This window comes from Lontra canadensis, unplaced genomic scaffold (genome assembly GCF_010015895.1).
Source record: "Lontra canadensis isolate GAN:19392208 unplaced genomic scaffold, GSC_riverotter_1.0 scaffold2, whole genome shotgun sequence".
NCBI classification, from domain to species: Eukaryota; Metazoa; Chordata; class Mammalia; order Carnivora; family Mustelidae; genus Lontra; species Lontra canadensis.
Genome location: NW_022630996.1, coordinates 36,375,555 through 36,389,475, shown reverse-complemented (window position 1 = coordinate 36,389,475; position 13,921 = coordinate 36,375,555). Strand labels below are relative to the sequence as shown.

General features: G+C 34.3%; 1 protein-coding gene across 2 annotated transcripts in view; it reads left to right on the top strand.

The window, feature by feature from the left end:
• The window catches only part of BBS9 (Bardet-Biedl syndrome 9), a 453,073-nt gene that overhangs the window by 160,450 nt on the left and 278,702 nt on the right, over window positions 1-13,921 (top strand). For both annotated transcript variants that reach the window (XM_032871845.1, XM_032871835.1), the window contains exons 10-11: window positions 7,856-8,037; window positions 12,363-12,436. In XM_032871845.1, the coding sequence (XP_032727736.1) occupies window positions 7,856-8,037; window positions 12,363-12,436 (256 nt within the window). The remainder of the gene's footprint in view (window positions 1-7,855; window positions 8,038-12,362; window positions 12,437-13,921) is intronic.

The following is a 13,921-nucleotide window of genomic DNA, read 5'->3' as shown; positions in this document are numbered from 1 at the left end:
GTATCCAGGCTGCTTGTTCTTTCACATACATAGTGTGAACTTTTTTCCCTTCATGCTTTTATTCTCTCATGTTCTCCATACTGGATATGAAGACTACTCTCCCAATTTAAAAGATTCAATATTGCATATATTTGTTATAATGTCATAAATTATAAATCAAGAGAAGCTTTTTTAAATTGAGGTATAGTTGATACACAGTGTTGCATTAGTGTGCACATTAGTGTACCAGTAAGAAGTTTTAAAAAAAATTTTCACGGGATGAATCACTTAAAATTTATACAGTTTTTAAATTGGAGCACCAAAAAAGTAAGCAGAACAGCACCCACCAAACAAAAAAGAAAAAAGCCACAATAAAAGAGGAATTTACTTTTTCCTTTTTAGTGGGAGGAGGGGCAGAGGGTTAGGGAGAGGGAGAGAATCTCAAGCAGACTCCTCACTGAGCACAGAGCTCAGTGCAGGCAGATCCTAGGACCCTGACAGCATGAAATGAGCCGTAATCAAGAGTTGGGCACTCAGTGAACTGAGTCACCCAGGTGCCCCAAGGACTTCACTTTTATTTTTAAATTTTTTATGTATTTTTAAAAGATTTATTTATATTAGAGAGAAAGAAAGAAAGAACACGTAAACAGGAAGAGTGGCAGAGGAAGAGGGAGAGGGAGAGAAGCAGACTCCTCACTGAGCGTGGAGCCCAATGGAGGGGTTCTGTCTACAACCCTGAGATCATGACCTGAGCTGAAATCTAGTTGGTCCCTTAACTGACTGAGCCACTGAGGTGCCCTAGGACTTTACTTTTAAACAGAAAGGTGAAGGTAGCTTAAAGGAAGGGTGGAGGAGATAAGAGCAAAATGCATACTGATCTTGAGAACCATGTAAGAAACACTGTCAGTCGAGGTCACATATACAAACTGAGCTGTGAAGGACACTGGAAGAATGGTGCATTGTGTATGGTCACATACTCTACTTGGAAGTTCAGAGCATTCAGATAGTGGCAAAAATTGAGTATGAACCAATTTGAAGTTCTGTTCACATCATTTTGTTGCTTACGAATCACATATGGGTTAATTCAGGTTTCAGAAACAATTATTGAAGAATAGGCAACATTCAAGTTTTCAACTTTAGCTTCAATTTCCACCATTAAAATTTCAAGTTTTCAACTTTAGCTTCAATTTCCACCATTAAAATTTCCCTGATCCTCTTGGCTAGAAATGACATTGCTCCTTAAGAATATTAAAGTACTTTATACTTGTCTTATGGTACTTATATCTTCCATGACATAATAAGCATGTCTTATTCTTTTTTGGGGTAGCAATATTTTTGAGCTAGTTTCTGATTTTATTTTTTATTTTTATTTTTTAAATATGATTTTTACATTAGATTTATTTATTTTAGAAAGAGAGAGCACATGTGTGCACATGTAGGTGGGGGAGTGACAAAGGGAGAGGGAGAGAGTCTTTTTTTTTTTAATGATTATTTATTTATCTATTTGACAGAGATCACAAGCAGGCAGAGAGGCAGGCAGAGAGAGAGAGACGGGGGAAGCAGGCTTCCTGCTGAGCAGAGAGCCGGATGCCGGGCTGGATCCCAGGACCCTGGGATCACGACCTGAGCCAAAGGCAGAGGCTTTAACCCACTGAGCCACCCAGGCACCCCTGGGTGAGAGAGTCTTAAGCAGACTGCTTGCTCAGCGTGGAGCCCAATGTGGGGCTCGATCTCACAACCCTGAGATCAAAACCTGAGCTGAAAGCAAGAATCATACATTTAACTGACTGTACCACCCAGGTGCCCCTAATTTTCTGATTTTAATTGTGTATATTCTATAGCACTTCAGATGGTATCCTGAATATAATAGGTGTTTGAAAATGCTTTATGAATGAATGAATGAATGAATAAGTGAATGAATGATGAGTAAATGAAATGCAGCAGAGAAATGAGAGGTGAATATATAAAAAAGAGAGTAGAAAAAAATTGTACACTTTTCAATTTTCTTTTCTGTTTTAGGGTTAGTTTGGTAGAGGCACTAAAGATTCCAAAGCTGTTTAAGCATAAGTATAATTATGATATGATGTATGTATTTCCAGTGTGAAAATTATTTCTCTTTTAAGACATACTCATCCTCACAAGAACTAACAAGAGAGCCGTATCCCTGTTAGATTCTATATTCATTAATCAGCTTTATAACTCAGATAATTTTAACAATTAATAATTCTCATCAAAAGAGATTTTAGGAGCTCCTGGGTGGCTTAGTTGGTTAAGCATCTGACTCTTGTTTTTAGCTCAGGTTGTGATCTCAGGGTTGTGAGATTGTGCCCCATATTGGGCTTCATGCTGAGCGTGGAACCTGCTTGAGATTCCCTCTCAACTTCTCCCCCCCAACTCCCAAAGATTTTAATTTTTTTCTAAATGTATAAAGTTGGAGGCTGCTGACAAAAGTAACTTCTAAATGGCAATCAAATATGCCCTTAGCTATAGAATTCCAACCAGGTATGTCAGCTAATTTCATCTCAACAAAGGAAGTAACCATAATCATTTAATATTTACTTTGTAGATTAAAGGCAGATATCATTTACATGACATTTTCTGTAGAATTTGTCTCTTTTCCTTTTTTCTTTTCCATATTTGATTCTTAAATACTTAGGTATTAATTTTAGAAAAATAGATAATATGACCTGTGGGAGGAACAGGTTTGAGTTGGAGGGGAGAAGTCAAAATCAGGATCTCTTTTTTTAAAAAAATAAGTTTTCATTTATAACTAGGCCGGAGTTTTTTAGTGGGACAAGTACCGTGTCCTATTTACCTTTGTAGCTTCTATTGTATAGCGGATACTAAAGAAAGATGTCTTAAATGAATCATGATGAAATGACTCAAAATATATTCAAATGACCACATTTAGTCTTTTGAGCGTTGCTCACACTGAGTCAGCCTATAGTGCCTAAAGGAAAGTGCCTTCAAACTGTATGACCCTTCCTGAGGCGGGGCAAAAATTGCATGCAATAAGTAATATTTAAGTTTTTAAAATTTCTTTGATGACTATATCTAGTAATAAACACCAGACTTTGACAATTTGATAGCTTAAAATATTTCTCTTCTGCATGAAATGCAGCTGGACAAGAGACCATTAGAGTCCGTGAATAATTCTTTTCATTTGTTTTTAAAACTTTCATTCGTTTATTGTAACTATTTTCTATCTTTTGTGAGCTCTATGTCAGATACTTTCAGATTGCATATTTTATAGATTGGCCTTGTCAGAAAATAGAGAACTGGATTAAAGTTTTAATTCCACAGATCATTTAGCTTTTATTTATTTATTTGTATTTTTTATTTTTTTTTAAAGATTTTATTTATTTATTTGACAGATATCACAAGTAGGTAGAAAGGCAGGCAGAGAGAGAGGAGGAAGCAGGCTCCCTACAGAGCAGAGAGCCCGAGGTGGGGCTCTATCCCAGGACCCTGGGAACGTGACCTAAGCCGAAGGCAGAGGCTTCAACCCGCTGAGCCACCCAGGTGCCCCATCATTTAGCTTTTAAATGCAGATTCAAATTCAGTCTATCCCCACAGAACATACATTTTTTTTCTTAAAAAATAGTTTTAAAAAATCTTATTTTATAGCCATAAGATAGGATAAAAATAGCTCATAATCTCACTAACCAGAAATAGTCACCATTCTATTAGCATTTCAGTAATTTTTTTCTAATCTGTATTTTATATACCTATATCTTAAAAAATTAAAATAAATACATATGCAATATTATGTTTTGCTTTTACACTATATATATGTAGCTGTTTTTTCTGAAAGCAGATATTTGTAAAAAGTGGTTGTTAATGGCTTCTAATCATCCTATTACAGATAACATCATGTTTTTAAAAATATTTCCCCCTGGGCGCCTGGGCGGCTCAGTCGGTTTAGCAGCTGCCTTCGGCTCAGGTTATGATCCCAGGGTCGTGGGATGGAGTCCTGCATCCGGCTCCTTGCTCCGCAGGGAGCCTGCTTCTTTCTCTGCCGCTCTGCCTGCTTGTGCGCTCATGTGCTCTCTCGCTCTCTGACAAATAAATAGATTCTTTTAAAAAAAATATTTCCCCTTTTTCTTACCATTTGGGTTTTTCTAAATTTCTTTAATAACTGTGTAAGTCAATTATTGTCTAAAAGTTAATGGACATTTCTAAGGCTTTTGATAGATGTTTCTAAAATGCTCATTAATAGCAACTTTAATAAATTTACATTTCCTCCAAAAGTGTATGAGAGTTTTTGTCTCCATGTACCTTCTCTAACAGCAGGACTGATTATTGAATACAATTTTTTCTACTTTAAGGGATTAAATAATCAATTAGTTTTTTTTTTTTTTCCAAATACAGCTTAAAAAATTTTTTTTCATCTATCTATTGACTTATTTTTAACTGCAAATTGTACATTTCCTTTTACCTTTTTGGATATAATCTCATTTGCATTGATTTGAGAGGGGTTTTTTTTTTTGGTTTATAAGAGTTCTTTACATATTAGATGAAATATGCAGGATGGTTTTTATAGGTCAAAAACAGTTAAATATTCACAACTTCATATGGTACAACTTAAATTATGTACCTTATATTGGTTGCCAATATGTTCCCAGTTTGCCTTTTGTTCTTTTTTATCATGTTTTTTAAAGCATATAACAAGTTTAAAATTTTTTTGTTGTTTAATTTAGTGATCCTTTCCTTTGTAGTTTCCTCCATTGCTTTCTTACAGCAAAAGGTCTCTCTATCCCAAGGGCAGATAAATATTTTTGTAGTTTCATATTGTAAAATTTAACTTTTAAAATCCGTCTGGAATTTTGCTTGAATGTATTGTTAAGGCAGGGATCTGTTTACTGAGTGATGAAACAATTACTTTCAGATTCCTGAGTAACCTCTGTTGTTTATTTTCATGCCTGACTGCTAAATACACAAAATTATCATGTATCCTAGGAATATAACATTTTTGATCTTGGTTCCTCATAATTCCTCATTATTCTCATGCCTTGGGTTAGCTGATGTGCTTCAAAGACCAGTAATAATCTGGAGACCTTAATTTTGGAGTGTTAATTCTAACAGTATAAATAATGGTATACTCAATACTTGATTTACTTGATGGCTTCTTCCAGCGTAAACTTCTGTCATCGACAGAAGCTTACACATTAATCCAAATGGATAGTATTGTTAAATAAAACATTCTTTAGAAAGATTTAAAAAAAAAAAACACCTTGATTATGTTTTTCCTTTTTTTCTTATACTTAAATTTGGCTTATGTTTAGGAATGATATATGTATTTTAAAATTTGTTCTTTGAATTAAGATACCAAGTGATGATTGACATATTAACTGTGTTCTAGGCCTCAAAGTGTCTGTCTCATCATAGATGTCTTAGAAATTCCACTCATTTATTTTAGAGTTTTTAGAGCTTAATACAGTGTTCCTGTGGAATAAAATGTGCAATCTTAAATGAATTCAACTGAAGTCTAAGTTTCTGTTATTTTATCCAAATTATATGCAATGTCTGATGCCACTGAAGAAAAAAGTAAATTGCTTCAAGTTTTGTAATTTATTTTTAAGACATTTTGGTGAACTTTGTTAAATTCTTCCAGTGAGGGAAGACCCTCGCTCCTCCCTTTTATATTTGTACAGGTTGAGCACCAGTAATGATTTTTTTGAGTCTGAAGAAATACATGTGTACACTACTATTCAGATTCTTTCTCTCTTAAACTTAATAGGCTTAGATACATTTTTAGATAAATCTCTTGTGTCTAAATTGTTGCTATTTGCTGTATAAAACAGTGTAACAAATCTGATTCAATAATAAGTTATCCAATTCATAGATCAAATAAATTTGAATACTGAGGGATAACTTGTATTGGGTCATACTAGGTTTCACATACTATAGACCACTCAAAGGGTCTATTATAAGGGTTTATTATTATAAAATGGATATGCTCTTTTGGATTAAAAAATCCTGATGATCTCCAAATTCTCTTAAAGCCAACCAAAGATCTTGTCTTCAGTGTTCTAGAGTTTCCTGAGGTCTCATTAAGTTTCCAGACCTTAGTGGGATTGGGTGGAATGGGGAGTAGACCATAGTCACAACTCAGAGTGGACAGAGGGTTTGTCCTGTTGAAATGCGCTTGTCAGAGCTGGAAGTTAGGATTTCTGTGACGTGGCCACTAGGTGGCTTCAGCTGACTGCTTAGAAAGGGTAAAGCTTTTCACACTTTATTTTAGGAAAATAATTTTATTTTGGGAGTATTTATTTTCTGAGCTAGATTAACAGAACCAATTCATAAAACTTAAAGACCTTAGAAGATCATCCAGTCTCACTTTCTTATTTTAGAGGTAACATTTAGGAAGACTTCTCTAAATTGATTGCTATATAGGGGTAGAGTCAGAGTTAGAACCCAGTCTAACCCAGTTAGAATCCAGAGTCTCTGACTCCTAGTCTGATTTTTTAGCTGTTGAGTCAGTGATATAAGTTTATTCTTTGTTTCTCTGAAGTCATACAAGAGGGTTTTGTGGCACTGACCATGCCTAAGTAAGCCCTGGAGAAAGTGTGCATAGGAAATTTGTGTCCAGAGCAGGGGTGGGTAAAATAGTTGATGGGGATTAAGGAGTGCACCTGCTGAGATGAGCACTGGGGTGTTGTATGGAAGTGTTGAATCACTATAGTATATACCTGAAAGTAATATTACACTATATGTTAATTAACTGGAATTTAAATAAAAATTAAAAAAACTTAGTTCTATGCATCAAGAACCTGAAGAAATAGAGGTAAAATTCAGGCACTTGTGACTTCTGAGTGAAATATAGGGACTGGATATACATACATATGTTAAAAAAAAAGGAATGTTGTGTTGAAGGCAGGTGGTAAAGTGGATGCTGGTGGTCACCGTATAGGAGAGACTGATCAATGTCAGTATCTACTCTCATCCAAGTTACGCTTTTCGATTAATGAGCTGACCATTTGCCATGGACCCAAAGTTGGAGAGTTTTAAAATTTCTTACTCATTCTGAATAAAGCTTAGACCCTTATATACCATATATATATTTTTTTCAGATGAATAGTAGCATTTTTAAGTTGTTTTTTTCTCTCAGATTTTCTGTAAGTTTTGATGAATATTTAACCTTTAGAATGGGACTGGAAACCTCTTTTTTTTTTTTTTTAAATCAAAGGCCACTAGAAACATAACAAATGCAAATCAAACAAATTCATTATGCATCAGTTAAAAATGACTTATGACAGAGGTGACTTCTTTTTTCTTCTGAGAAAGCTAAGGAGGAAGCAAATAGTGTTCATTTCAACTTTTTATAGCAAGTTCAGGAAAATTTACAATTTTTAAAAATGCTATGCTAAGTTTATCTATAATTTATATATTAGGGCTAGTTTCTAGAGTAAAAAAAAGAAGTTAAAGGAGACTAAGAGAGAAGGAAGAGTGAAAGGATGGGAGAAAGAGGGATGGACAGAGAACTACGAAATGAGGAAATGGCTCCACAAGTGTTCACAGCTTGTTATGAATCTGCCAAGTAGGAGCTGGAGTGAGGATTAAATGATACAATAGTTGAAAAGCTTTTGGAGCATGATTTATCATGTAGTTAGGTCCCCCAAAGTGACAACTATTATAATAATTGTTAAGGGTTCCCCCCTCCCCCCCATAATGAATCCTAACATTGGGAGTGCTTATATAAATATAAATCATGTTTGAAATATTTGAATTGAGTCTTTGATGTAAAACTTTAGGAATAGTTATATGGCCATTTTCTTAATGGCATGTTGAAGCTAAATTGAATAAAAATATTTTTGCTCAGGTCTAAATCCACCAAAAATTTGAATTATGTCTCATTTTCTCTTTCTTATTGTAGTGATTTAAAGGGAGTGATAGTCACTCTGAGTGATGATGGTCACTTGCAGTGTTCATACCTAGGGACAGACCCTTCTTTGTTCCAAGCTCCAAAGGTTGAATCTAGAGAACTACACTATGATGAACTTGATATAGAATTGAAAGAACTTCAGAAAATCATCAAAGATGTTAATAAATCACAAGGTATCTCATTTGCAACTTTTTATTATTTTGGTGTTTATTATAAAATTGATTTATTTTGTATGTAGATAATATTTTAAATATATTAGTTAATTCTCTCCTCTAGTCTTAATTAAAATCATATTTGTAAAAATAGTGTTGCTCTTTAATTTGTATTTTGTAGCTTGTGAAAAAAACGTTAAGATACTGCTTTTGTTAGTGTGTTTCAGGGACAGAGCTATCTAATTTTTTTTTTTTTTTCTTTAAACTCTAAGAATGGAACAAAGTACTTCTCTGCATAGTGGTTTCAGGACTTGAGAAGAGCACTAAACTTTAGAGTGATCATTTGTTAACTTCTAATATCCCTGAAAACATTTTAGTTGCTTCTTTTAAAAGAAACCCTAGCAGTACATGAGTTACCACTTTGTTACTAAAAATGTAGTCATTTGCAGTCTAGTGATATTATTTAGGTATGCAGTTAATTAGACATCCAAATGGAACGTAGCCTGCCGTATGTTGATTTCTAATGACTCAGAGGCTGATGATATTTTCAGTTTCTGAGTTTTGAGCAACTCAATATTATCTTTCTTTGGGATTCACAGGGGTATAATTTTATTGTAAATTAAAAGGAGAAACAAAACACCAGTCCTGCAGTTTGAATTGGACATGTGAAAAACATTATTTTAAGTTTTCTTCTGAGTCAGGTAAAAGTATTTTTTTAATGAGAAAAAATATGGACTATTTTCACATAAGAGAAATGTTAAAACAAGTAGGAATAATAAAAGAAGCAGAGCACCAAAGGCCAACCAAAACACAAGATCCAATCTTAATCCTGATCCAATCACTTTACTAGATTTATATATTTTTCAGTCTCCATTACCAAGACAGATTCAGAGGAATTTAGATAATATATTTTAAAATATGATTATTAAGGTAAAATTATTATGCCTTGGCTTCACATGTTCTCTTAGAAAGTTTTAAAAGTAAACCAGTGAAACTGAGGTCTTTTAAGTAACTCCAATTACAGAAAACCCATTTGTTGTCAGCATCCCCCCTCAAATGGTGAATGATTAAAATTTGATGTTTCACATTGCAATATAGACATTCCCCCCCCCCACCTTGATACTAGTGTTTGGGGATTAATGAAATTATGAGTCTCTTTTTGTCATTTAAAAATATAATTGGAGAAGAGAGGCATATATATGGAACATGAAATTTCCAGAGTTCATTAAATAAATTTAATGTTACTTTTCACTTTAAATTTTGTGTCTTGAGATTTTGCCCTTCCCATAAACAATGTGCTAATGATATTTGATTAACACTCAGTTCTATAAAAGATTTCTCAGAAAAATCCTTTACAACTGTAAATTTTTTTTTGGTGGCCATAGTGATACCCTTGAGTGAGAAGGTTTGAGCTATTTTAAAGTTGTCATTACCTTGATCCTTCTGTGTATCTTCAAATAACTGCTAATTAAGGTAGGGATGTGCCCACCGACTTGGGTGCAAAGTTCATTATTTATATAACCTCAAATTTTAGTTAATATTTGAAGTTCTCTGATACTTCTTTGCCATCATCATTTGGTTTTAGTCCTAAAAACAAAACAAACAAACACAAAAAACCCACACGCACAACCAAAAAAACCCAAAGTGAAGCTTGTAAGAAAGAGGGACTTTTAAAATATTTTATTTCTAGATATTGAGAAAACTTAGTATTCTTATAAAACTGTGGTGTATTTGTTTATTAAAATACCTGTAATTATATAAAGGCACAGAATCATTTCATTATAGAAGATTATGAGAAGTTAAAACTGAACTTTTTGATGACCTCATTATTCATTTAAATGCCATTTAGCATAGTGACTTTAACTCACAAAAAGAAGTTCACAGTCTTGTGGATTATTTTTGGTACTTAGAGCTTTTTTATTTCTTCAAAGCAAAAGTTCTGGCAAAATTTAAAGCCAATTTAAAGAGTACATTTTTTTGTACACATGGTGTATATTATCTACTGTAATAAAAGTGTTTTTGAAGCTGATTTTATGTGTATAACTTATATGAGGAATGTATGTTGTAAGCATGAAATTACAGTAATAATTTCTGTATGGCTCATGGGTTTTGAAGCTTTTTATATTCAACTCATTAGTGTGAATCCTGCCTAGGATTTCTGTTACCAGTAGTCAACAACAACTGTTGGTAGGCACTTTCAAGGGCAGAATTACCTTATAATTTAGCCAGTTGATCATTCTATACCTGGGGTGTGAGGGAATGGGTATGGTACTGCGATGGCCTCCCACACAGTTGTGTCTTCAGGAGGTGAAAGAGAATAGTAAGAAAGAGGCATATAAATGAAACTCTGTATCCTAGTGGAAATATGTCTAGGATAACTAAATTGCCTTTACCATTGAGTCCTAGAAGCATTTACTTGGTGACCTTGTTAGGAGATGTGTTCTTTAGGGCTATGTCTGGCTGCACATAACACAATACCCAAATAAGGTGGCTTAAACAAGGCAGAGGTTTATTTCTTTCCCATAGAAAAGAAGTCCAGCAGTGGGCAGACCAGGGTTGGTCTGGCAGTTCCACTGTCATCAGGGACTCCAGTTCTTTCTCTCCCAGGGTCATCTCTTGGTCCAAGATGGCTTCTGGAACTCCTTTTTCTCACATCTGCAGCTGAGTCAGCCCCCTTAAGGATCTTTCCTGGAAGCCACACCCTGAGCAGCTTCTACTCACATCTCACTGGCCACTTCAAGCTTACAAAAGAGGCTGGGAAAATTAGTGTTTTAGCTGAGCACTTCATTGCTCAGTATAAAACTGAGCTTCTTTTAGTAAAGAACTGAAGAATGGCTATTGGGTAGGCAAGGAGCAGGCTTTTGTATTGTCACTGAGTAAGTTATGGAAATTCCCACACTGAATATTACAGTACTGGTGGGAATGCTTGATGACAATGGTAGGTAGTTCTCTGTGTGAGACAGCTGATTCCTGTGGCATCATCCAAGAACTTTCCATGTTTGTAGTCAGCTATCCTTGGTGTGTGAGGGATGTTTCCTCTCAAGGTCACAGGGTAATTTCAGCAGTTCCAGGTATTATGTGCAAATATGATTTCCAGGGAAGAAGAGAGATATTCTACCAAGTCTCCTTTTTTATTATGGGGAAATAGCTTTCCCAGAAGCATGTGCCAGCACCCCCACTCCCAACTTTTCCTCACCTCACATCTGCCAGGATTAAGCCCTGTGCTTATGCCTAAAACAACAAATTGTTAGGGGAATGAAATCACCATGATTGGATCTGACCAATCCAGTGACTTTGAGATGAAGGCGAATGCCTCCCTAGAATTATAGCTCTGTCACAAAGGAGGAGGAGGGGAAAGTAGATGTTAGGTAGACAGCCAATAGTCTGTTATTCAAATATATGTATATATATATACTACATATATACACACACACACATATTTGCATATACATTAATGTTTCTTGTTTATTTAGGATCTGTGTCATTTTTGTTCATCATATCTCATTATGCACTGTAAACATTTTAAGTCGTGAAATTATAAGTGAAAATAACATGAATATGGTAAAAATAATTCTAAGAGTATTAAAAGGGTAAAACTCCCAGATCTTAGTTCCCCTACATTATATAAAGGTAACCTTTATCAGGAGTGTTTGTGTATTCTTTTTAAAAAAATTCATATTTATTTATTTTTATACAAATATGTGCATATTAGATGCATTGTATTACCTCTTTTTTTTTTTTAATTAATAGACACATCCTGGAGTTCTTTTCATACCGGTATATAAAGTTTGAGAGCACTCTTATTTACAGCTTTGGGCTTTGGATCATTGCACAGCATACCATAATCTAGTCAGCCATTTCCCTGTTAATAGAAATATAGAGATTTAGGTTGTTTTTGTTTTTGTTTTTAAAAACTACCAGCAGCAGAGAAGCTCTTTGGGCATGTCTGTGAGTATTGGATAAATGCTAAGGAGTAGAATTGTTAGATCATAGGATATGTATATTTTACATTTTGATAGTTCTGACCAAACTTACCTTCAAAAGGGTATAGTTTGGGCTTTTACCTATAGTGTTAAGGAGAGAACATTGAAGTTCCCAACACTCTTCAGTCACTGGGACATATTTTAGATAATATCTTTGGAGAAAGACAGTTTTTCTTTCAAATTTTGTAGCAGGGGAAGAATTGTCATCAGGTTTCTAATTCTGTAATGCGTTAGTTTTGTTCAACTTATGAATATGTTTATGGGGTTGTTTTTTGATATGTGATATAGAAAAAACTTCTTTAAAAAACTATATATAGCAGTTTTGCTTTATGATTAAATATTGTTTTTCTTTTTAAATTACAGGTATTTGGCCCATGACTGAGAGAGAAGACTTGAAAGTTTCTGCCATGGTTTCTCCTAACTTTGATTCAGTGTCTGTAGGTATATTCACAGACTTTAAAAGGGTTTATGATAGTGGTGGACTATGCTGATTTGGGATCAATATGTATTGATTGAAATTTTTGGTCCCCAGATAGAAACTTTAGAGAAGATAACAACTTTTAGTCTTTATTACCTTCTAGAAAAAAACATTTCCAATCTCTTAGTGAGGAGTTCCTTAGGATTTTGGTCTAAAAAAAGGAGAGGAAGGGGCAACAGTAGAAGACGTTTTCCACATTATTCTGAATCTACTTTTTTTTTTAAGTTTTTCAGTACCATAATAATGAGATAATCATAATCCAGGTGAATAATACTGGCCCTGCAAGATTTTTCTCGAAGGTTCAATGAGATAGTGTTCATATATATATATATATATACATATGAATGAGGAGGAGATAGGGAAGGAGGGAGGCGGGTGTCTTTGTGTGTTATTTAACAAACAGTTGAACAGTTGGGCCAGGAATTATTTTTTCCTGCCATTTCTATCTGTGTGACCCAGGGCAAGGTATTTTATTTTCTTTTTCTTAATTCTTCTCATCTGTGAAATGAGAATAATAATAGAATGTACTTTGTTGAAGTGTTATGATAATTAACAATATCATTATCATCAAATTACATTTTAGTTCTTTTAACATTATTATCCTCACCACCACCAACACCACCACTGCCACACACTGCATTCCACTGCTTGTCTCATCCACTGCCATATCTTTAGTGTCTGTCACTTAATGAGTGCTCAGTATTTTTGCTTCATAAATGATTGGAGATGAGAAACAGCAAAGATGAAAGAGAGAGTGTCCTTGGTCATGTTGCCCCACCTCCTTGTTTAGTTTTATGTAAGCACTTTTTAGATTATAATTGGTTATGTCTCACTGCCTGCAGTTTGGGCAAAAATCTATTAAGTTTATTTGTCTCTGAATCAGAAGTTCATCAATTTTGGCAAGTGACCAAATTCACTGCTTTTTACTATATTTGGAGTTCATGTCATGTAATTTTACCTAGGAAATGACTTCGATATTTAGATATCAGAGCATAATATAGTAAGTACTTGTCCTAAGTTTTCAAAGATTAATCTTGGTATAAAGAGCCAACCCAAGCTGTGATAAAAATCACGTTAACATTGCCATAATATAGTAAGTTGGGCATACTTAAAAAAAGTACTATGTATGAAAGAAACATTCACTCAGCTGAGTCACATAGTAGAGGCACTGTTTAAAACATTGGCCATTCAGCACACACCATTTCTCACTCTACCTGAAAGCTGTAGTCTGAGTGGAACATTTTTGCTTAGTTAGCTGACAAATGTACACACATTTTCTTGCCTTGGAAATGATTCTTATTTTCCTTTGGGCAACTTATATAATTTTTTTCTAGGTTCTCTTAAACATAAGCTATTTGGAACCAGGAATTCCCTTTCTGTTCTTCAGTAACTTTTGATCTTTGCAGGAAAAGGCCTTGTGTAATAGTACTTTATTGTAATGTAT